The sequence below is a fragment of the Panthera onca genome, chromosome E2, assembly GCF_046562875.1.
Source record: "Panthera onca isolate mPanOnc1 chromosome E2, mPanOnc1 haplotype 2, whole genome shotgun sequence".
Lineage (NCBI taxonomy): Eukaryota > Metazoa > Chordata > Mammalia > Carnivora > Felidae > Panthera > Panthera onca.
Genome location: NC_138353.1, coordinates 32,824,864 through 32,850,102, shown reverse-complemented (window position 1 = coordinate 32,850,102; position 25,239 = coordinate 32,824,864). Strand labels below are relative to the sequence as shown.

At 49.8% G+C, this 25,239-nt stretch overlaps 1 protein-coding gene across 1 annotated transcript in view; it reads left to right on the top strand.

The window, feature by feature from the left end:
- CES1 (carboxylesterase 1) overlaps nucleotides 1–25,139 on the top strand; it is a 31,029-nt gene extending 5,890 nt beyond the window's left edge. Inside the window, 12 exon segments of the mRNA XM_081791542.1 lie at nucleotides 1,205–1,349; nucleotides 4,130–4,281; nucleotides 6,665–6,818; nucleotides 8,375–8,479; nucleotides 9,452–9,556; nucleotides 12,363–12,401; nucleotides 16,843–16,983; nucleotides 18,573–18,653; nucleotides 18,899–19,046; nucleotides 23,098–23,229; nucleotides 24,437–24,509; nucleotides 24,773–25,139. Coding sequence (XP_081647668.1) covers nucleotides 1,205–1,349; nucleotides 4,130–4,281; nucleotides 6,665–6,818; nucleotides 8,375–8,479; nucleotides 9,452–9,556; nucleotides 12,363–12,401; nucleotides 16,843–16,983; nucleotides 18,573–18,653; nucleotides 18,899–19,046; nucleotides 23,098–23,229; nucleotides 24,437–24,509; nucleotides 24,773–24,956 — 1,459 coding nt within the window. The 3' untranslated portion in view covers nucleotides 24,957–25,139.
- Nucleotides 25,140–25,239: the final 100 nt, after the last annotated feature.

The following is a 25,239-nucleotide window of genomic DNA, read 5'->3' as shown; positions in this document are numbered from 1 at the left end:
GGTACCTTGAGATCCAGAAGCGTTGCTTATTATGTCCTTAGAAATATAATGCACTACATAGTATAGATCTTTCCGGCTGCGTGACCTTGGGTAGTTCTCTAACCTCTCTGTGCTTCAGTTTTCTCAACTGTAAAATGGGGATAGTAATAGAGTCTATGTTATGGGCTTGTCATGGGAGGATTAAAGGGGTTAGTACATAAGGAGTGCTTAAAACAGCACCTGGCATGCTGGGAGGGCCATGAATATTACCAGTTTTAATCTATGTTGGAGCTTTAAGATCTGTTATTAGGGAAACCAATAGTGCTTGTCTGGGTTGGATAGATTCTTAGCATGTCAGGGCTGCAAGACCTTTTTTTTCTTTTTTTTTAATGTTTATTTTATGTATTTTGAGAGAGAGACAGCACAAGCAGGGGAGGGGCAGAGAGAGAGGGACAGAGGGAGTCCCAAGCAGGCTCCGTGCTGTCAGTGCAGAGCCTTAACGCGGGGCTCCAACTCACGAAGAGCGAGATCATGACCTGATCTGAAATCAAGAGTCAGACAAGCTTAACCGACTGAACCCCCCAGGCGCCCCTGCAAGGCCCTTATAGAAATCCCTTCCCTCACAGAGACCTGGCAGAGTCAAGCCAAAGCAGGCAAGGGATTCACCCTGGGTCTCCCAGAAAATTAGTGAGGGAGGCAGGACCGGAATACAGTTCTCCTGATATGGCCCCACACACATTTCACCCCTGAGCTGTTGTGGTCCTTAAATGCCTGCCATGTGAGTGACTTTGCAGGGATTATGGAAGTCTACCATGAACTAGAACATGCTCACCTGGTGGAGGACACGTTTACCTGGAACACGGAGAGCTGGGATGCTTCTGGGACTGTTTCCTCTGGCATTGAAACAGTCCTCTCCCAGGCAGTCAGCATACTGGCAGCCTCCTCTCCTTGACCCAGGGCACCTCAAAGCCTCCAGGAAGGGCAGAGGTGCTTCTCACCGTACATGGTCCTGGGAGACCTTAGTGAGCCTCAGGCCCCCTACCCAGACTCTCCCTCACCGCCTCTCCTGAGAGAGTCTCCGAACCATTCCAATGTCTCCAGCCTAGTAAGAACAGCTTTACTTACCAGCCTAAACCCACCAGCCCAAGGCCTGGCCTGAGCGCAGAAGGCATTTGCTCGGCTCCGGGTGAACCTCACAAGCTCCTCTTTCTTGTCCTCTCCCTAGGTGTTCCCAGGATGCAGTGGGAGGGCAGGTGCTCTCCGACCTCTTTACCAACAGGAAGGAAAACATTCCTCTCAAGTTTTCCGAAGACTGCCTGTACCTAAATATTTACACTCCTGCTGACTTGAGGAAGAAGAACAGGCTGCCGGTAAGCAGAAGCTTCCAGCACTGCGGGTCTTCCGGTGTAGACCAGAAGAGCGAGAAGGCAGCTTGGGTGGGGGCTGTTTCAGGGACCCCCTGCTTCCCTTACCTCCCACGGTCAGACCTCATGACCCCAAGAAACACAAGCTCGCCACACCTCAGTCTCCCCTAGTGACAGACACGGGGCCTTTGGGGGAGTTTGCTGTGCCTCTGTCATGCACATTGTGATTTTTGCCAAATTGTTTCTTGCTGATAGAAGGACAAGAATGATTACTCTTAGAGTTAAGCCACCAGCCCAATCCTTCCTTTACAAGTAGAGAAACTGAGGTCCAGAATGGGGGAGGGGAGATCACGCTGTGGGATTGGCAGGATGAGAGCATAGGCCTTCTGAGTCTCAAACCAGTGCTCCCTGGCGCAGACTGAGAAAGTGAGCCTGGGTGGCCTTTCCTCAGCACTTAACATGCTCCTCTGTCAACTTGCAGGGTCCCCTGAGAGATGTTAGGGGAAGAGCCTGGGGCAACCCATGAAGCTCTTTCTTTTGCCTCTGGCCAAATTTCTGGGATTTTATTGTAGCTAATCTCCTTCCTTGATTGTCTTTGGCACCGACCTATGACCCCATGAGTCAGCATTTCCACAATAAAAGAGGCCTAGAGGTGGGGCAGCTTCCAAACTCAAGCTGAAGCTTGGAGGAAGGTCTCCTGGAAAAGGAGGTATTCCCTGGGGTGGAGAGGCGTGGGGATGTTAGCACCCAGCCATCTCCCAGAAGCACACCTGGCATGTTGCCCTGGAGTGGGGAGACGGCATCTGTGGACTTGTGAGCGAAACTAGCACTGTATATGCTCAGCTCAGTGAGATGGGACAATGTTTCACTCACTCATTCATTCATCCATTCTGTTACGTACTCCGTGCCCTCCCATGCATAGCTACACCTGGGGGTTAAGACAAAGGAGGGACAAAAAAGCCATCACCAGACAGCCATTACTGTGGAGGATGGCTCCATCTGCGATGCTCAAACATTGACCAGCTTCTTCAGCGAGTCACTACTGACCAGCCCTTGCCTCAGCCTTCACGCAGATGACTGCAAACTCAGTCCCTCTCCGCAGAGGCGGGCAGGGATCAGAGGTGTGGGAGGAACAGAGGGAGGACCCCTACTTATGGACACAGGACTACAGGGTCTGGTCTTAAGCCTCGGTTCTGCCTTTTACTAGCAGAGAGACCTGGCTCTGCTAGTAGAATAGCGTTAGTCGCATATTCGATGACACATGTCAAGCTTTGTCTCAGTGGCTGGTGAGTGTGCAAGGCAAGTCCTCCTGAAGCATTAGTTAGAGTTGAAGGGAAGATCTTACTCCTGTCCTAACGGCCAGCCCACTGCACCAGGCTGGGGGCCACACTGCGCTGGGTGGCTCAACAGATGGACTACAGAGCCAGACTGGGTGGGTCAAGTCCTGCTTCTGCTGCTTATTAGTTGTGTGACTTCAGGCGGGTTAAATGCCTCAGTTTTCTTGCCTGTTAACGGGACAGCATTAGTCCCTACTTCATGGAATGGTACTTGGCACTTAGTGTTACAAATTCTTTTTTTTTTTAAGTTTATTATTTTTGGGGACACCTGGGTGGCTTGGTCGGTTAAGTGTCCGACTTTGGCTCAGGCCACGATCTCCCAGTCCGTGGGTTCAAGCCCCACGTCGGGCTCCGTGCTGACAGCTCAGAGCCTGGAGCCCGCTTCGGATTCCGTGTCTCCCTCTCTCTCTCTGACCCTCCCCCACTCATGCTCTGTCTCTCTCTCTCAAAAATAAATAATCATTAAAAAATTTTAAGCTTATTATTTATTTTAAGAAAGAGAGAGACAGAGAGAGAGAGACAGTGGCGGAGGGGCAGAGAGAGAGAGAGGGAGAGAGAATTCCCAAGCAGGCTCCGTGCTGCCAGTGCAGAGCCCAATGCGAGCCTTCATCTCACCAACTGTGAGATCGTGACCTGAGCCGAGGTTGGATGCTTGACTGATTGAGCCACCCAGGTGCCCACCCCCAATTTTTTTTATTAATAAAACTATTACAATATTATTTTTCAAGCACTCTTACTCCCTGGCTGTGTGAGAGCCTACATGCCAGAGCCGAGCATTATGAAGGGCCGTGTCTACCCTCATCCTCAAGGCTTATCGTGGTCCCTGGCACATAGTAGGTTCTCACATCATATCGGTCAAACTTATGACGACTTACTGGAGGAGGTGGCTTTTAGGCTGGGCTTTGGAAGATGGGTGGGATTTGGGGTTGCAGAGGAGGCAGAAGGAAGGTGTATTTGAAAGAAATCCCACTGGGGGCACGTGTGCTTCTTGAGACAGTCATTCATGTGCCAGAGCCGTTTAATTCACCGCACACGAGGTAAGTAAGATGAGGCTGAAATACAGGGCTGCGGCAGGCAGGGCGTGCAGGGCTGTGGGAACAGTCCGAACCTGAGGACAATGGGAGTGTTGGGTGTTGGGGAGAATGTGGTACTCTCAACCTCGGCTGCTCCCATGATGAAGTTCTCAGCGTGAAGAGCCTGGTGACACTGGAGCTGGGGACCCAGGAAGGGACAGCCAGGGTGTACCGAGTAGGGTGGTGGCCCAGGCCCCGGTTGGGAGCACAGAGGAAAGAGCACCTGCCTGCTCCCACTTTGCTGGGGACTAGTGGACTTCAGGGATCGGCCGCCTTGGGTCACGGTCAAGAGGTAGGCGACCAAACCAGATAACCTGTTGAGGCCCTTCCCGGCTTTGCTTCCTCTAACCGGGACGGTTGCTTCCCTCCTGTCCAGGTGATGGTGTGGATCCACGGAGGGGGTCTGATGGTGGGCGGAGCATCAACCTATAGTGGACTCTATAGACTCTAGAGTGGACTCCTCTCTGCCCATGAAAATGTGGTGGTGGTGACCATTCAGTACTGCCTGGGCATCTGGGGATACTTCAGGTAAGATACATTGGCCCCCAAAGCAAGGATGCAAGGATTCAGCTCTGATCATGTCAGCCCTCAAGGGGATCTTGGCCAGGTTCCCTAGTGAAGCATCCAAGTCCCTTCATAGTTGGGCTCTACCTATCTTCTCCTTCCCCAGCCACACGGGTCCACTTGCTTCTGAGCTTTTTGTAGGTGTATCCTCTCTACCTAGAATGCCCGTTCTACCTGATGGACTTCTTCCTTTTTTTTTTTTAATGTTTGTTTATTTTTGGGGGGGAGGGGCAGAAAGAGGGGGACAGAGGATCTGAAGCAGGCTCTGTGCTGACAGCAGAGCCTGACGTGGGGCTCGAACTCACGAACCGTGAGATCATGACCTGACCCGAGGTTGGACACCTCAACCGACCGAGCCACCCAGGCACCGGTACCTGATGAACTTCTATTCATCCTGCAAGGCCCAACCCAAATGTTACACCCTCTGAAATACTCTTCTCTTTCTCACTTGTGCTGTCCCAGCACGTTGCACACATCTATCGAGACAGCATGCGGCGGGGCACTTAGAGGCTACCACACAAGAAAGGAAGGAAGGAACGTGGTCCGGGCAGGAACTCAGTGCATCCTTGTGGGTGAAGGAAAAGGAACGGGTGTCTGGAGCTGAAGGTTGTCGGTGCATCTGACTCCAGTGGACAGCCCCCCTGGGAGGAATGTCAGACCCACTCCTCCCGTTTCCTTTTTTGGAATTTGGCCCAAATGAGTGAAGGCAAGTGTCTTCCCGATTGAGTCTCCATGGGGCAGGGACCAGCTTCCCTGCAGGACACAGTTACCTCTGTGTTACACAGTCCCTCTGACCCTGAGATGGCTGAAGGGTGGGCCGGGGGTGGGCTGCTCCCAAGAAAGACCCCCAGGGCTGGAGGAGGGCTACCCCGGGTGAGTGCTGCCTCGGGATGAATCGCCATCATTGAGACCCCTCTCCTCTCTCAGCCGTGGCCCGTCTCTCTGCTCCCCGTTACAGTCAAACCGCTATATTAGCTATTTCTGCTGCTGCGGCCCCTCCCAGTCCGCCCTCTGCCCACCCCACCCCAGTCAGGGTTCCTCTCCAAACACACCACTGCGTTCTGGCCGAGGTCACCAGTGACCCAACAGCTCTTGGGCCAACCTCGGCAGCATCCACACACGACTCTTCACACGAGACCCTCTGACCTCCATGTGTATCTCTCTGTCTGCACTGGCCCCCTGGGTGACCTCAAAGCTCCCCGTTTCAGCCCCTGCCTCTCCTTGGAAATCCAGATGTGTAAGGCATTAACTAGTACCTGCACCTGCTGTCATCTCCACTGGACGTCTGAGGGGCCCCACACTCCACGGGGACACACGTAACCCTTGACCCCCACCGCTCCTTGCTCCGCACTTTCCTACTCTCCTGACAGTGCCTCCTGTTGGCTACTGGAAGCCCCTCCTTCCACCTGCTCCAGATAGAAGACTAGCGGGCACCCTTGACTTGTCTTCTTCTTACTCCCCACATCCAGTCGGGTCGGCAAATCCTCTCGGTTCCACCTTCGGAATATATTCAGAATCCAACCACTTCTCGCCTCCGCCCTTATGGCCCCTAACCAGCCCTCTGTGTCTCTCTCTTACTTAGAGGATTGTAATAACCACCTACTTTTATAACCCTGCTGCTTGGATGCTTACGTCTAATCCAGACAGTAGCCAGAGCGATCATTGAAGACATAAATGGAACCTCGTTGTTGCCCTGAAATGGATTCCCACATTGCTAACAATGACATCAAAGGTCTTACCAAGGCCCACAGAGCCCTCTAGCTGCATGTCCGACACTCCTACTTTTGTCCACTGGACCCCAGGGCCTTTGCACTGGCTGTTTTTTCAGCCTGGCATTCCCCTTCTTTGGATATGTGCAAGGCTTATGCGCTCATCCATTCAAGTATCTACTCAAACGCTACCACCTCAAAGAGGCCTTTCTTGATCATGTGATCTGAGATAGGACCCAGCTGTTCCACTCCTGCCTTTTCCCTCACCCTGTTTTATTTTTCCTGAGAATACTTTTACTATCTGACATCATATTCTCTGTTTATCTGTTTGTGTGTGATCTGTAGTGTGAGCTCTGTATAATCAGAGATTTTGCCTGCTTCGTTGTCAGATGTGCTCCTAGCTCTTAGAACAGGGTTTTGCATGAAGTAGACACTCAGTAAATAGATCCCAGCTGAATGACTGTAGAGCCCTACAACAGAACAAGGCTACAGAAATGAAGACGGGAGACGACCCTTGTGTCAGGGTTGTGGAAGCCCAGTCTTTTACTAGAAGACTCACCTAGGGCCCCAGCCCCATTTATGGTCCTGAGAGCCCTGCCATGAAGTCTGTGCTCCCGCCTCCACCCTGTTCTTAACAGCACAGGGGACGAACACAGCCGGGGAAACTGGGGTCAGTTGGACCAGGTGGCCGCACTTCGCTGGGTCCAGGAGAACATTGCCAACTTTGGAGGGAACCCGGGTTCTGTCACTATCTTTGGAGAGTCAGCAGGAGGTATCAGCGTCTCTATTCTCGTAAGTGTTCCTGGCCTCGGTACGGCTACTGATGAGACTCCTTGGAGCCTTTTGCCCTGTTGACACCTTTCCCTACGAGATCTGGATCTAGGGCTGCCCCTACTCTGCACGGCGTTAGATGGTGGGGAGGGCTAATGGTCAAACTCTCCTTGGCCCCCGGGAGGCTCAGAGCCTAGGCTAGTGTCCTGGGTCCTCGAGAGTCTCCAGCCCCAGCCACAGCGGCGACATTCCTCCTCTTCTAACGTGGCTGAGCTCCAGCTCTCTCTCTCCTTCCTACTCATCTTAGCATTAGGATTCACTGCACTTATCCCGGAAGGTAGGGGTGAGCATGGATTATGAATAAGAGTTGGACAGCGTCACTGTTTGGCCTGAAGCCAGGTCTGCCTGTCGGGGGATGTGAGCGCCCAGAGCAGGGCAGAGGTGGAGCCAGGATGGGGGGAGTGTGTGACCAGGGGAGGGGTGGTGGAAGTGGGGACGGGAAGGGATGGGGGAGCCGTGTGGGCTCCTGGGGCCCCTGGGGGCCAGGTGTGGGGAATGAGGCTGGGGAGCCGCTGAGAGAAGCAGGGATGGAAACCAGCTGACAAAGTGCTGGGAGCCGTAAAACACCCTCCAGCCCCTTCACTGTTGAGGGTCAGCACCATTACTGTATTTTGAACGTATGTATTGGTTTCCTTGTGGAACACTCAGAAGGAAATGTTTTTATATCTTATTAAGTGGAGAAATAGGAAAAGTACAGACAAACCCAAAGAAAAAGTCATCCATAGCCCCATTACCCAGGGAAGCTCACCATGGACATTTTGACACTTACTTTTCTAGTGTTTTCCTCCATGATTCGCTTACCCTGTTTCTCTCTCTCTCTCTCTCTCTCCCTCCCTCCCTCTCTCTCTCTCTCTCTCTCTCTCATCTATCTATCTATCTATCTATCTATCTATCTATCATCTATCTCTGATTGATCTATCTATCATTTATCTACCTAAGATTTTTTAAACAAAACCCTTCCTTAGCATATCTTATAATGGAAACATTTCCCTGAACATTAAACACTCTTCCACTAATATCATTTTGTTGTAGATTCCATGGTATTCCATGGTATAGATTTGCACAGTATTCTACGGTAAGAACGGAAAATGGTTTATTCACTCAACTGCATGATACTGGAAGCTTAGGTTATTCCCAATTATATTATAAACATTATGATCACTTTTCTTAGGATAAATCCTGAGTAATGGAAATGGGGAATCAGAACTGTGTCTTTAAATAGTTCTGATTGTTTAGTTTAGATTGTTTAGATAGTTCTGATTGTTATGATCAGTGCGATCATAACACTTCCCCTTCTCCCCTCATTCTGTGCTGCTGGCTCTCTCCAGCTAAGGTTCTCTTGGAGAAACCAGTCCCAGGATCGGCCTGGGACCAGGCCTGGCCAGGCAAGGACCTGCTGTGTCTACTGAGTGCCAGGGTCTTCAAGGGAATGGGCCAGAGTAGAGCTGTGGATGGGATAGCTCTTGAAAAGCCCTCCACACAAGCAGAAACTCTCTTTCCGTCCACTCTCCTGCCAGGTGTTATCTCCACTGGCCAAGAACCTCTTCCACCGGGCCATCTCCGAGAGTGGCGTGGCCCTCACTACTGCCCTGGTCAAGAAAGACATGAAGGATGCAGCTCAGGTGGGTCACCCTGGGTCACCTGACACCCTTTGCTCTGCTCCCCTGGAGTCTTCAGGGGACTTTCCTGCCAGGGCATCCAGAGTCATGAAACTGGAAGGGCGAGGAGACGTTGCAGCCAGCCTCCCAGTTTTACCACTGAGCAAACTGGGGCGGACAGTGGAAGCAGCTTGCCAGGGACCACGAGGGATCGGGGCAGAGCTGGGATTCGAGCACGTGGCTCTGGACTGCCAGCATGGTGCTCTGTCCACTGAGCACTCTTCCCAAAGTGTGCCAAGGCGGGCTGCCAGGCCACACAGTGGGCAGCGGACTGTCCCCACGTCTCGTCTCTCAGGGTCTCAGTTCTGGTGAACCCATTAGCAGGATGTGGGCCTGGAGTGGCTCCTCCTTAAGTGCCTCATGGCTGGGGTGGGTTCCTGGAGAATTTATTCATTCACTCATTCATTCATTCATCACATAATTTGGGGATAGCCAGACATCTAACAGCCACATGAATTTTGCATTGTAATGGAGGAGACAGATTAATGATTCCATAATCACACAGATTATAAAGTCTCAGCTGATAAGAGCAATAAAACAGAGGTGTCTGATGTCATAACGTAATCCAAAAGAAGCACCTAAGCTAGTGTGTAGGGTGTAAGGCTTCCTGAAAAGACATCTGAAACCAGGCAGTGTGGTTCTGGATTCCATGCTCTTACAGCCCCCCACCCCCCGCCCCGATCCCCTGCCCTGCACTCCCTCCCTCTAGACGCTCAGCTTGGAGATCGTTACGCCCATTTTAACAGAGACAGGGGAATAAGGGCAAAGCTTGTCTAATTGGCACGACGGGACCCAGGACCCCCACCTGCTGGTCTAGAGTATTCTCTGCTCCCCCACCGCTGTCTTTAAAAATGAAGGTCGGGGTAGAACAGCTCTTTATTGATGGAGGGAAGGGACATGGCTCTTGAATTCTGCTGTTCTTTGTGATCTCTGCAGCAAATTGCTTTCTTTGCTGGGTGTAAAACCACCACCTCGGCTGTCACTGTTCGCTGCCTGCGCCAGAAGACAGAAGAGGAGCTCTTGGAGATATCGCGGAAGATGGTAGGTGTATCCGTTCTCGTGGCCACGCGAGCACCCCACCCAGGCTTCATTATTGCAGCAGTCCCCTTGACCTAGAAACCTGCCTGGGACAGTGTGTCTCCCCTCGGGAACAGTGTCAGCCTCTGGATATGAATGGGAATTTCTTTCTTTTTTTTTTCTTTATTTAATTTGAGAGAGAGAGCGCGCATGCAAGCTGGGGAGAGGGGCAGAGGGAGAGAGAGAGAATCTTAAGCAGGCCCCATGCTCATGCCGAGCCCAACTCGGGCTTGATCCCATGACCCTGGGATCATAACCTGAGCCAAAATCTAGAGTCAGATGCTCACTCGGCTGAGCCACCCAGGCACCCCTCTTTTTTTTCTTTTTTATTATGAAATATCTCAAACATTTGCAAAGTTGAAAAACAGCACAATGAACAAATTGTATCATAATCTCTCACCTCTATCAAAACTTACTATTTTCCCATTCTTGTTTCCAAATGTATTTTTAAGAAATTAAGCATTACATATTCCCAGAGATAACTACTGTTCTGAATTTTGAGGATGGGATATTAAGAACAAAGATTTTAAGGAAGGTTGTCACAATTTATCTTGCTTGATTTAGAAATTACCTAGGGGCGCCTGGGTGGCTCAGTCGGTTGAGCGTCCGACTTGAGCTCAGGTCACGATCTCGCGGTCCGCGAGTTCGAGCCCCGCGTCGGGCTCTGGGCTGACGGCTCAGAGCCTGGAGCCTGCTTCCGATTCTGTGTCTCCCTCTCTCTCTGCCCCTCCCCCGTTCATGCTCTGTCTCTCTCTGTCTCAAAAATAAATAAACGTTTAAAAAAAAATTAAAAAAAAAAAAAAGAAATTACCTCAATTATATCCCGGTGGTGGCCCAATTTTCTGGCTTTTCTGAGACTCTGCCTCCATTGTGATTCTAGAACAACCATCCATCCATCCATTCATCCATCATCTCGTTTGTCTACTCATCCACCAGTCTGTCCAATTCATCAATGTTCTTTTATCAGTTTAATATCAGTCCATCCCTAACTTTCATTCATTTCAGTCACCTCTACATTATCCAGCCAGCACGTATCTTCACTTACCATTCACGTATCATCCCAAATCAATGATCCGTCCCTCACCTAGTTGTTGTTGATCTACCCACCAATCCGTCCGATTCACCCTTACGCCATTGTATTGACCGACTCCATCCATCATCTACATCCATCCATCTATCTATCTGTCCATCCATCCGTCCCTCCCTCCATCCATCCTAGGTGTATGGAGAAGGGTAATTGGGTGGGTGTTGGAGACATTAATCAGATACAGTCCTTGCTTATGAGGATCTGTCCAAGGAGAAACACACTCATATACTTCATGGGTTAAGGGTGATGGGAGTATACAGAGAGGAAACATTCATAATAGTCAGTAGGGATGCTTCACAGAGGAGGGACATTTGAGGACTGATGGATGGCTCTGACAGTGTCGTCACAAGGACGCCCAGAAAATACAGCATAAGCCCAATGGGAACTATTCCGTCTGTGGGAGCAGGGCATGGCCCCTGGACTCTCATCTGAACCCTCAGCCTCTAAGGATATTCCCGGACCCCCCAGGGCTAGGCCTCTGGCCCTGGACTCTGTTTTATTTCCTGGCTTAACCCCAACGTCCAAAGCCTTGGGGCTTGGATCTTGGTTTCTCAGTCTCAAATAAGGTGATCAGTGCATTCAAAGAATAAAAACACAATTATTTCTGATTCCTGGAAAGAGGTAGGTTTATTTCAGCAATTCTCCATTGACTTAAGAAGACTCAGTTCATAAGGAGAGACTTGGTGATTTTGAGAAAACCCAGAGAAATAAACAGCGCATGTTATGTTTCTGAGTTGATATAGACTGTCTCCCCAAAACACACCCACACACTCCCCCCCCACCCCCCCCCCCCACACACACAGGCACACAGACATACAACTCACTGACTGGTAGGGCTACAGCCCTAATAAAGAATACCTTACTGGTCACTTGCTACATTCTAGTGAGACCTGTTAGCTACAGTGTAGCAAATATACAGCAAAAAGGAGCATGGGTTGGGGTGAATTTCAGTGAGTTTGCTTAAGTCAAGACTTTCTTATACAAGAGGAGACTCCTCTCAAAATGCCTTGAGTGGAAAAAGAAATGTGTTGTAACAAAATCTTCATGAAACTAACTGAAAACTAAACCACAGTTGAGGAATACAAGGCTTCAGGCATGGCTGGATCCAGATGCACATATGATATTATTAAGAATATACCTGCCCTATCATTCAGCTTTTTTTTTTTTTTTCTCTCAGGCAAGTTTGTTCCCTGGGGAGGTTAAAGATAGCAACAGCATCTAGACTTACATTCCTATCCATTTAGAAACTTTCACAATAATTCCAGCAAAAACTTGGGGGGTAAAGTCTATTGGAGTAACATGGGCCTGTGCCCATACCTGAACTAATCTCTATGGTCAGGGAGATGGGGCACCCCAGGTCACATACAGATGCCTGGATTTATGGAGTGAGAGTGAGGAAGAGGGAGGTCCCCCAAAGGAATACTGGGGTCATGTTGCCTAGGGAAACAAGTAGGGGAAATGGATGGAGGGCAGGCACAAACAACAGACGTTTTCTCCAGCGCCTCCCTCCCCCATCCCACGCCTACACCTGTGCCCCTGCCCAGGGGAGCCAGTGTCCTGCCCACTTCCTCTCAGTCCAGCCAAGGTGGCACCAGGAGGGAGAACCTGACACCTTTGGCTCACCTCTCATGGCTTTTGTGCTGGAAGCCTTCTCACCCACACCCTCTGCCTTTGTCTTCACAGAAATTTTTCAGTATTGATTTATATGGAGACCCCAGAGAGGTAAGGACTTTTGGTTTCTTGATTACAGGTTTCTTGACACCTTTAAGCTCTAGTCAAATAGGAATGAATGAACCCTCCCTTGTGGGCTCTTGGTAACTCCTCGTGTTTATGTTGCCGAGGCTCAGAGAGGGGCAGTGACCTGCCTGGATAATGCAGCCAGGCAGACTAGTCATGGGACTGGAACAGGTTTCCCTGATTCCCAATCCAGAGCTCCCAGTTACCAACTCTGTGTCCCTTGGCCCCAGCCTACTGCCCACTTCTTGTTTACATTTCCTGCTCCCAGAAATTCCCCTCAGGAGAGGGCTGGGACTAGAAACTTCCACCATGGGGTCGTGGAGCTAGCTGGATGAAGCGTTTCTTAAGGAGCCTTCACTGAGGAGCTCACGCCTTTCCCAGGAGGCTGCTGGGTTGATTAGCTGTCCAAGCTACACTGTTGGAGGGGCCGTCCGGAAGGGGCTGAGAATCTCAGTCCTGAGGATATACCACCCTCCTCCCAGCCACACCAGAACTCCATAGTAGCCTCCCCATCTCCTTCCTCCTCCCCTCCTACTTTCCAGCACGTTGACAGGTTCTGAGACATTATCTCTGCAACATTTACAGTCCTGTGCTCTCTGCTCTCTTTTGGGGATGGGCACCAGCACCTGCCTTCAAAGGTGTTGTGAGCATTCAGGGAGATTGGTTCATTCATTCAGCAAAGATTTAAGTAGCACTTACTGTGTGAAAGGACCTGATTTAGGAGCTGGGGAAACAGCAATAAAACAGGCAAAGCAGATACAATGCCCTTGGAGTGAGGGAAGAGTACAGTAACAGAAAAGGGTCCTTGTTATGGGGGGAAAGAAAGTGAGAAATGGGTATAGAGTTTGCTGTGGTTTGAATCTGCATAGCAGAGTTAGGGAAGTCTCAAGAAGAAGAAGGTGACATCTGGGTCAAGTTCTGGAGGCAGAGAGGAAGGCAGCTGTCAGGTAAACTGGAGGAAGAGTATCCTAGGCAGAGAGAACAGCAGCTGCAAAGGTCCTGAGGCAGGAGGCCTGTGTGGCTGGTGTGGAGGGGGTCGGAGGAGAGAACAGGCTCGAAGCTAGAAAGGAAAGGGAGGTGGGGGTGGTCCCTTTAAAGGAATTGGATTTTGATTTCAAGTGAGATGAGGAAGTGTTGGGAGCGGTTTGAACAGAGGAGTGAGTTGACCTTGGGTTTTACAAAAGGGCTCTTTGATTGCTGCATTGAAATTGAAGGTAGGGAAGGGTAGGCAGCCCCGGGAGACCGTATGGGAGGCCACTGAGCTGCAGTAGTCAAGGCCAGAGGTCATGGCAGCCTGGGCTGGGCCCATAGCAGAGGGGGTGGTGAGACAGTGGGGTGGCATCTGGGTATTTTTGAAGTCGTGGCTGGTGGGATTTGCTAATGGACAGGATATGGGGCAGAAAAGAAAGAGGGGGGTGAAGCACGCCCCTAGGATTTTGACCCGAGCCTGGGAATGCCCGAGGCCCACACAGGGCAGCCACTGGGAAGCGATCGTGTTGTTCTTGGTGTCACTTGTCAGCCTCCGTGGGACGCCACCTCCGTCAGATCATGGCCCCTCTGTCCCTCTCCTGGACTTTGATTATCTTCCACGTTTATTTCCCCCCACCCTCGTCCCCCAGTGCCGCAGACTGACCCTTGTAAACACAGGTCAGGGCATGTCACTTCCTTCTTAAAAGGCTGACCTTTCTTACAAGACGAACGCCCTCGCCCCCATGGAGTTATCCCTTCAGAACACGTCCATGTGGGGGCGCCTGGGTGGCGCAGTCGGTTAAGCGTCCGACTTCAGCCAGGTCACGATCTCACGGTCCATGAGTTCGAGCCCCGCGTCAGGCTCTGGGCTGATGGCTCGGAGCCTGGAGCCTGTTTCCGATTCTGTGTCTCCCTCTCTCTCTGCCCCTCCCCCGTTCATGCTATGTCTCTCTCTGTCCCAAAAAAAAAAAAAAAACGTTGAAAAAAAAAAAAAAGAAAAAAAAAAAAGAACACGTCCATGTGACTGCTGTGTGCCAGGCATTGTGCAAAAAGTAGGCCGCAACATCCGACCCTCCCAGGCCGTGCCCGTTCTGGATTAGGCTTTGGGCGCCGGTCCCGCTGAGCCCCTTCTGTGGCTGCCAGAAATGGCCCGTCATCTCTTCATCGGCCCTTGCAGGGCAGATGCAGTTTCCTGGAGCCACAGGGGACTGTCCAACGCCGCCTGCCCTCCGGTGGGGGGAATCAGGCACATGGTGTGTGGAGCTGGAAATACGGCTCATGGAGCTGGCGAGGGCTCCGGAGCACGGCCAGCGAGTTTTAGGAGTGATCTCTAACGTGTATCGAGCTGCCTCCGGGACCAGGTACTGTGCCGAGCATTCTGCACCGGTTCGGTCACTTAATCCCTATTCCAACCCGTCTCACAGATGACAAAACCAAAGCGCAAACAGATGAAATAACTTTCCCAAGTTACCAGCCAGTAGGTGGCAGAGCCAGGATTCAAGTCCCGATAATCTGGCTCCAAAACCCACATTCTTAATAACGACTGTGGCCAAATATGCATTATAACCATGCCCAGAGCCGGCTCCCCGGATGGTGACACGGGGGTCAGGTGCTGCTGCTGAATCTGTGCCCATGTAACTGATCTTCATCAAAGGTAAAACCTCAAATGGAGACATTTTTTTCAATACAATGCGAGCCCATCCCTGATGATTTTATTCATGCTTTTTCTCTCTAAGAAGGAATCGGGTCTCTGTTTAGGCACCTTGAGTGATGGGGGGCTCATTACCTCCTCGAAGCGAACTGTTTATCAATAGCAGCTTGTGTTTAATTAAATATAGACTGATAAGTACAATTGATTCTTATTAATTGTGAATTCTGTGTTTGTGAATTCATCTACTCTCTAAAATTAATGTGTGACCCCAAAACTGATACTCCTGACACTGCTTTTTTTAACGTTTATTTATTTTTGAGAGAGAGACAGAGCATGAACAAGGGAGGGGCAGAGAGAGAGGGAGACACAGAATCTGAAGCAGGCTCCAGGCTCTGAGCTGTCAGCACAGAGCCCGATGCGGGGCTCGAACCCACGAACTGTGAGATCATGACCCGAGCCAAAGTTGGACGCTTAACCAATGGAGCCACCCAGGCGCCCTGATATTCCTGACACTTTTTACTGTCATTCATGCACATGGAGTGGTGAGAAGGCTGAGAGACCATGTGTAGGCTCCCGTTCGAGATGCAGCAAAGCCTCTGGCTTCTTGTCTCATGTCTCATACTCTTAACACGTGTCCTTTCCACTGTCTACTCAGTGCCACGTTTTCCGCATTTTTGTGCTTTCTGTTGATGGTTTCACTGTGGCAAGTGGCCCCTCAGGCACTGTCCCGTGCTCCCGAGGGAGGGCTTGTTCCAGGCTGTGATGCGCCTTCGTGTGTTAGTTAGATCAGCTTCTTCCAGGGCGGCTGACTGTGCTGTGGGCTGTGAGTTCAGCGGCAAGGGATCAATAGGGCAGCCCATCCAGGAACAGGAAGGGGCAACTTGCCGATCTGTCTGTGAGGCGGCTTGGGAAAGCGCTAAAATAACATCTAGTATGTGATGAAAGCTGTGGGAAATCGGGCACATCCGTGGTTTTGTGAGATGACCACGGATACGAAAGCCTAACAACCCTGCCGTGAGGCTGAAGGCGAGGAAGTTCCAGGCGTGTTCCCGAGGGCCCAGGAAGATGGTGAGGCCTCAGCTGGTGTTTTATTATAAATAAATACTACATACAATTAGTTATTTGTAAGCAACGCATATTCCATCAAGGTGTCTTTAAGCACACGGAAAACAGAGTTGATGAAAATGTGACCAGATAGTTGCAGGAACCTGACGTCGTATTTCCCCATGAGCAGTGGCCCCGCATTTGCTAGTTCAGAGCCCACGGTGCCTTTAGAGAACCGAACAGCCACGGATAACAGAATTGACTCCAGAGACCCACATAGGCAAATGTAAACTGCAAATTGAGAGATATAAATTTTTACATATACGTGCGGTGTATATATATGTGTGTGTATATATATATGTATATATTTTATGTATTTATATAAAGTTATATAAAATGTATATGTTTATAGATTTTAATACTAAAATATATTTGCATATTTATATATTTATATATTTAATATATTTATATTTAATAAATTTAATGTATGCTTATATGTACATAAATGTATGGACATATGTAGAGATATGTATACATGTATTTCAGTTTGAGTGAGTTTTGCCCCCCTCAGACTTCCCACTGCTAGTTCTGCCTCTGGGGTCGCATGCACTTGGCCCTGTTTGGAGGAGCCTGAGTTCTGTGGCCACCGCCTGTGGCCGTGCAAGTGTGGGGTGCTGGCCCCCTGCTCTGACAGGTGGAGAGGGGGATATGCGTGTGGCCTTGAGAGCAGAAGCCCAGACACCATGATGCCCTCCTTCCCAGAGCCATCCCTTCCTGCCCATCGTGGTGGACGGAGTACTGTTACCAAAGATGCCTGAAGAGATTCTGGCAGAAAAGAAATTCAACTTTGTTCCCTATATCATCGGAATCAACAAGCATGAGTTTGGTTGGCTTCTTCCAAAGGTGAGAATGTGGGGTCCCCTTAGGCTCCCCTCCCCCACCCATCACATCACCCCTCCCATCTCTGCTCACAGAGGCTCCTCCTTCTCGAGGCCCCCTCTGAATCCAGGGCAGCTGTCCCCTTCACATTTCCATGGGGGGTGCATTGACATTTCCGTGGGGAAACTTCTCCAGGATGGCCCCACTGCCACCTGGGGACCCTTTTCCCCAAGCAGTCTGACTGTCTTCCAATCTAAGAATCCCACAACGTGGGTGCCGGGGGAGTCTGTAGGGATAATCACTGAGCAGATGGGCAGACCGAGACTGGGAGAGGGACGGACTCCCAGTTAAGGAGTGAGGCCTGAGCCCCTGCGGCCCGTCCACCTGGGCTGGTGCTCTCCCTGTCCCTCCATAAATCCCGCACCTGCTCTTTCTTGGTCATCTAACTGGGGGAGTCAGTGGAGCTTTCTCCCTCTGGGGTGAAAGTTCGAAAAATCAGAAGTGCTCTCCCTCTGTCAGAAATAAACACAGCCAATGCCAGGTAAAGCGGTGAGGACCGTCTTATTTAGTTCTACCCCCGCAGCAGGGAGGAGAGACCAGCGTGAGCTGAACTCAGGTCCCTGCAACAAAAGGCTGGAGCCTGGTTAAAGGCCTGAATGTGCCAAGGAAAGACACTGTGGGGGTGTGACAGGGGCACGGAGGGCGGGGGAGTCTGTCCACGGGACTAGGCCACCTCGATTTGTTAAGTGCTGTTTTTCCAGAAACAAATTTCTGTCTCTTTGCCCAGAGGCAGTGGTTTTCAGGCTGCAGCAGGGTGCCCACCAGAGTCACAGGGACTGAGAGGGAGAAAGGAGACTTAGGGGCTGAATGTCTGCATTTCAAAAGGTGGCCCTAAGGTCCTGGAGGAAACAGTTTTGGGTGGTAGATTTACATCTCAAAGGGCAGAGAAAGAATTGTAATTGCAAGCTTTCTAAAGTAGCTGCTCTAAAAGGGGGTTCAGGGACCTATCAACCTATCACCAGGTTTGGGCCAGAATAAATAATACATTCCCCTGGTGTCCAGGGGCTCGTTAAGGGGAACTGGGATAATCCTAGGGACAAAATCTTAAGCTCTGGCAGTCAAGCCAGAGTTTGGTCAAGTTCTACAGTGCAGAGGTTTGGATGGAGCACAGAAATTTCAGAGGTCACTGACGGACCAAAGCCAGAATGGCGGGATTTGATGATTCCTTGGTCATCTGAGACAGTGGGGGTATTTGTGAGGTCGGTGTTCTTTGTCTCAGAGCCCTCTACTTCAACGCTAGCCGGGCATAAATCTCTCCTGTGTGTCTCCATGTCCAGGGTGGGGATTCTTGCCTATGATTGATACACACACACACACACACACACACACACACACACACACAGTACAAGGCCCTGGGACAGCTTCTCTTCACACTTACTTTATCCTTTTGCACCTGCTTGGATATAATAAGCTTGTTTGTCTCATTGATTTTGCCCAACTCATCAAGGACCCATGTCTGTCAAGTCATGACAAAGTGACCTTTGGTTGGTTGGTGAGTGTGGTTCTTTGTGCTAATTCTTGATGATCCACACTTGTGTCACTTGTTTTAACAGCTGATGGGTTACCCACTCTCTGAAGGCAAGCTGGACCAGAAGACAGCCATGTCACTCCTGTGGAAGTCTTACCCGCTTATTGTAAGAGTCTGGGGAACCATGGGAACTGGCTGAGACCCAAGGAGGGGCAGAGGCTTGCCCCAAATAGCTGAACAATTTGATGGCAGAATGCAGACTGGGGCTGGAGGGTTCTGCCCCCACTTTTCTGCCTTTCCCACCTCACCACGCAGGGTAGTGCTGGAGAGATTTACCACTAATGCAAGCCATTCTCTGTGTCATTCACTGGGGTGGGGGCCGGGGCCACTTTTACTTGTGCTCCATTTCAGGGCATCCCTGAGGAATTGATTCCACTGGCCGCTGAGAAGTATTTAGAAGGGACAGATGACCCTGTCAAAAAGAAAGACCTGTTCTTGGACGCAATTGGAGATGTGATATTTGGTGTCCCATCTGTGACTGTGGCCCGTTACCACAGAGGTGAGTCCCACAGGTTGGGCAGGAGAGGGACACTGAACCCACCAGCTTCACTGTCGGTCCTACTCACTTCTCAGCATAGACAGATATGTGGAAACCACCAATGGTCAAGCCTCCAAGGCCAATTCCTTATGGCCGGGGGTGGAACACTGTCTAACTTTGGGTCTGCCAGAAGCCAACTCTGAGAAAAGAATCTGAATGCAAGTAGCTTATTTGGGAGGTGACCCCAGAAAACACCAGCAGAAGAATGGAGATGTGGCCCCGAAAGGAGAAGGAAACCAATCAGACTTCCCTGGACACCTGGAGCTATCGTGTCTCCAGTCACGTCTCAGGGCTATTCCGTGTGAGTGGCAAGGGGCAGAGGTATTTATTCTTTCACTCTCATGAGCCATGAGTTGAAGGCTGTTCCCAAGGGGCTGGTAATTCCCTGGAGCTCTCACCTGCCTTACATACGGGCAGTGTGGTCTCTTGGTGGCCAAAGGGACGCCGGAGGTGGGAGTCAGGCTGGCACGTCCAGAAGTTGGATATGTGGTGAGGCACCAGCAGCACCTGCCACAGGGACCCCTCCCCTGAAGTTACAGTGGTCTGTGGGGCCAGAGGGCAGGTCTTGGAAGATATGCCTTGGCAGGTTTCCAAGGTCAGAGCTAGCTGCAAACTGGTTTGTTAACTGGTAGAGCTGGGGGTAGACTGAAGCCAAGCATATAATCAGGAGGCTTGTCTAGGACCAAAAGACAAACAAAGCAATACAAACAAACAAACAAGCCCAAAACAACAACAACAACAACAAAACAAAAGAAAACCAAACCAAAATAAAACAAAAGAAATGAGCAGTGGGAGGTGTGGGGGCGGGTGTTCCAGAGACTGTCCATGTACACAGCTGGCTTCTGTCCATCCCGATGTGTGCTGACTCTACCACAGGACCTTCCTGCACTGATCCAAGGCTGTGAGGTGGATCCAGGGTTGGATAAGCTCATCTAGAAAGGATGCATCCCTTCTGGGCGTCTTTACCAGGTCCTCATAGGACCCTTCCTTCACCTGGTCTGCGAGCCAGGAAATGGTTCTCTATCTAACCATGCCGGAGGGGTTTTAAAATTCAGGACTTTCTGTGCACGATAAAAAAGCAGCTAGAGCTGACCTACCCTGTCCCCAAGCCCTCGGTATAGTGATGTGCAGAAGCCAGTTACTGTTTCTTCCTCTCGGGGATCCTGATGAAACGCTTCAGCCAGGGGCCGCCTGGGGTCAAATTTGCTCTTTCATAACCTTGGTCTTGCCTCTGGATGCATGGCATCTTCTTCTGCTTCGTCTGCTGGTCCCAGCTATACTGGACTTGTGTTTTTTATCTGGTATCCTATGACTTTGAATTCGGGGTCTTCTTGCCGGGACCACACAGATTTTTGTCAACGTTATTCTCTCATTTTGTATTTGTCTCGATCTCTTTTTGATAAACAGAAAGTTTTCCAAATATAAAATTAATATCCTACACGTGTGGAAAATTTTTAAGATATGGAAACACATGAAGAAGGAAATTAGATATTACTCTAAATTCCTCCACCTAGAAACATCTGCTATACGTTCTCTTTTAAATTTTTTTTTAACATTTATTTTTATTTTGAGACAGAGAGAGACAGAGCAGAGCAGGGAGGGGCAGAGAGAGGGAAACACAGAATCTGAAGCAGGCTCCAGGCTCTGAGCTACCAGCACAGAGCCCGACACAGGGCTCGAACTCACAGACCTTGAGATCGTGACCTGAGCCAACGTTGGACACCCAACTGACTGAGCCACCTAGGCTCCCCTGCTATACATTTTTGATATACCTTCTTTGAATAATCTTTCCATGTCTTACATATAATTTAGAAATTAATTTGATATCGTATGCCATATTTTTGTTCATAGAACACTATTTTGTGTTCAAAAACAACCACTATTTCATGGAATGATGCATCAAAATTTACTTTAGTATCCCTGTCTCATTGGATATTTAGCCTTGCTGCTTATATTTCGATGCAAGAAAAATGTATTATGCTCAGCCTTTAAAGTCAGACTTTAACCAAGTCTCTAATAATTTTCTTAGGATCGGTTATTAGAAGTGAAGTTCCCAAGTGGGGCTGTTAGAGCATTTTAAAGTTCTTGATACATGGTGTGAAATTGCCTTCCAGTGCATGCCTGGGATTTCTTAATTCTCTCGCTTGCAAAACTCAGATCAAAAAATAAAGACAATGCTGCCAATTTCACAAGCTCTTCCTTAAAAAAAAAAAAAAAAAAGGGCCATCCCCATGCTTTAATGGCAAACTTAGATTACAAAATCTGTCCTTTCTGCTCCTCCTATTCTTCTTCTGCTATTGTCCTATCATCCTAATCTGTGCCCTACTTTCCTTTGAAAACATGTGTTGTGCTTGTAGGAATTTTATACCTCCTCTTGGTTTTAGGCAGAAAGTTAAAAGAGAGAGAGAGAATTCTCTTTTGTGCCGCATGCTGGCTGCCCCAAAGGAGTTCTCTCATTCACAGAAGGTCTTCCCTCTGTGGCAAAGAGCTCCTTTCTAAAACTCCCGAGTGGTGGAGGGACGTTACAGCCCCTTCCCTCAGTGAGTTCTGCTTGACCTTGAAGCAGCTGTTTAATATGTGGATTTAAAAACCACAGAAGGGTTCCTTCTTCCAGACAACACCTCTGGCTAAATCAAGGGTGCACTGTTGGGGGGTCGAGGAGGCATTCCAATAAATTATTCTACCTCCTCATGTGGGGATGGCATATAACGTTAAATCATTTGGGGACAAATATTTAATGATATGGAGAAATGATTTTAGTATATTACAAAATGACATATACACATCATCCCATTTGTATATGCATAGAAAGATATATGCTAAAATATTAACAGAGGTGTCTTCAAGTGGTGCTAGGATTATAAGTGATCCTTTTGGTCATTTTCCTTTTTTCTGCACTTTCCAAGTTTGTTTTGGCACCCAAAGGGGAAAAAAGCTGTATCATTTCTCCTCCAGCCAGACTAGGGACCCAACCCTTCCCCATCAGTCATTCTGCTGTGGGCATTGGGGTCCATGCAAAGTGCTAGTTCCAGGCACCACCCTAGACTGGTGGCCCCCAACTTAGCCCTGAAGGGGCAGGCAGAGTGGACAGCTCTGGATAAAGCTATCTGAGGGAAAATCGACACCTCCTGGGGGCTTGGAGAGGGGGTGCTGAGAGTGGGGGCTGGGAAAGCAGAAGAAAGGCACCGTTGTCCTCCCTCAGAGCCCTCTTTCTCTCTTCTGTCACCACCCCGGGCGCAGCAGGAAGCAAGATATGAGGTGACGAGGTGATGGATCAATAGAAAATGCTGAGTTTTCGGCTTCCCCAGATACAAGAGACAGATTATGCCCTTCCCCCATGTTTGTATAAATACCTGAGCTGTCAAGCCAGCAACTAGGATTTGCTTCCCTCTTCCCTAGGAATTAGCTGACAAGCACACTGGAAACTCTCCAAACTGGGTAGAATAAAAGGCACCTGTTGGGCTGCAGATAGTCTCCAAAGGGATCAAAACCAGCCCGTTTTTCAATGAAATACAGTAGCGTAAACAGTGTGTATAGAGATGTTCTTGCGCGTGAACCCATCAGTAGGCAACAGGATCTGTGTGTAGTTGGCCCAAGGCCCCTATAATGATACTATTTTGAATGGGTTTACTCAGAATTTCAACATTTCATTCATTCAGTCTTCATTCATTGACTCATTCAACAAATATCTGACGTAAAGCCAGTTTATCACCAGTTTATCACCAGTTGATCACCGCCAATATCACCTCCTCCAACTGTGCATCTTTAAGCAAATCGCAGAGCTTTCCCAAAGCTTTGTTTCTGTGTTGTGCTGGTAACCAAGGGTTGTCTGTAGGGCCACACAATGTCCAGTACACAGTTGGCTCTCACGATGGGCAGCTATTAACGTTGCTGCTGTTGTGTACCTAGGACCCAGGTGAGCCACCAATCCCCGGAGCGCTCAGGGCCCCCTGGGTGCCATCCAGGTGCGCATCTGGGGAAATGAACTGTGCACGAATCCATGTCCTTACAGATGCCGGAGCCCCCACGTACATGTATGAGTTCCAGTATCATCCAAGCTTCTCATCAGACATGAAACCCAAGACGTTGATAGGGGACCACGGCGATGAGCTGTTCTCAGTCTTCGGGGCACCATTTTTAAAAGGTGATGGCCCTTCGGCGATGACAAATTTGGAGTTAGAAGATCTGGGTTTAAGTCTCAGTTTGGTGGCCATGGGTCAAGTTCCCCCTTGTCTCTTGACCTTACTTACCCAAATACATCGGAGCAGGGCTGAACTATGAACATTTCCAACCTTTCTCCTACCCTGACACATCTGATGGAGAAGGTATATCCAAGTGCCCCCATTCATACTCTAAGAATTCAGGCCTGGGTATCAATAAGCCACATGGCAGGTCACCTGCTCAAGCGCTAGAGGGCCCTGCTCTAGCCCTCATCATGCAGGGCCCTGCTCAAGCGCTAGAATGTCACCACTCACTTCCCACTGTGAGTGAGGGTAAGGTTAGAATTGGTGTTGACCTTGAATCGGGGCTAATGTGCACGTGTGTGTCTGTCTGTCCAACCATCTACCCACCTAAAATTCCTAACTTTCTCAACTTAATATATTTAATAATATATATAATACTTTATTATTTTTTAATGTTTATTTTTTCAGAGAGAGAGAGAGAGACAGCGTGCAAGTGAGTGAGGGAGGGGCAGACAGAGAGGGAGGCACAGAATTCGAAGCAGGCTCCAGGCTCTGAGCTGTCAGCACAGACAAGCTGAGAGATCACGACCCAAGCCACAGTTGGACGCTTAACCGACTGAGCTCCCCAGGCACCTATATAATATAATACTTTAAAGAAGACCTTTCACAAATATCTCCAATGCCTTCACTATCACCAGTTACAGATGACTTGCGTGTGACCCACCTCAGGCTGTTTGTGGCCGACACAGCAGTGCCTCTGGGCATTTCCTGCTTGGCTGATTCATTAGGGCCACTGCACATCAATGATATTTCAGGTTTTATGAGAACGTGGGTGGGTGAAGGAGAGCGAGCAAAGGCCCAGATGGGAGCAGTCCCAAGGTGGGGTCTCTGTAGTGAACATTCTGGGGGTAGCCCTGGAGACCTTGATAGGTGCGGAGAGGCGTGGCTGTCTAGGCACTGAGGAGACTGCAGCCACCCCCGAGTCCCTCATCAGCAACGCCCAAGCTTAGAGTGCACACAAATTACCCAGATCTTCTTGAAATGCAGATTTTGACACAGTCGGTCTGAAGCAAGGGCTCAAATTCTGAGTTTCTAACAAGCTGTCCCGTGCTGCTGGCCATAAACCACACTTTGAGTAGCAAAGGCTTTTTTTCTTCTTCCCCATAGGAGGTGCCTCAGAAGAGGAGATCAGACTCAGCAAGATGATGATGAAATTTTGGGCCAATTTTGCTCGGAGTGGGTGAGGCTGGTGACAGAGATGGAGCAGGGTTGGGACAGGCGGGGGTGTTTACTGGGAAAGGTAGTTCCCAGCCCTGTAACCCTGACAAGGAGCAGTGAGAATTCTCTAAAAGTGGACAGGCTGCCTAGGATTCGGTGAGCTCCCTGCCTCTGGAGGTGAAGGAGCCTCCTGGGGGAAATGAAACCAAGAAGTCCTGCAAATCTCAAAGTGTTGTTGGGTCCCCACAGTCACTTTGGGCAATTCTCATTTGATTCTGTTCCTAGGAACCCCAATGGGGAAGGACTGCCCTCTTGGCCGGCATATGACCAGAAGGAAGGGTATCTGCAGATTGGAGCCACCACTCAGCCAGCCCAGAAGCTGAAAGACAAGGAAGTGGCTTTCTGGACCGAGCTCCTGGCCAAGGGGGCAGCAAAAAAGCCACCCCACAAAGAGCACGTTGAGCTGTGAATGGGTGGCCTGGCTGGCCATGGGCCCTGGGGGAGCCCAGACTGGGGTAGTCTATAGAAGGTGTTTATGAGCCAAAGACGGATCTTATTGGAGGAGGCTGGGAATATGTCTGGTGGGGGAGGGCAAAGGCCGGGGAAGAGGAATTGTGGCCAATTTAGGGAATAAATGTTCTCTCGGAGACCACGTCAGTGTCTGTGTCTTGGGCTCAGGGAAAGAAGATGAACAGGATGGGCATGATTGTCTGGAAGGTGCCTCCGGTGGGGATGGCTTGGCCCCAGGAGCT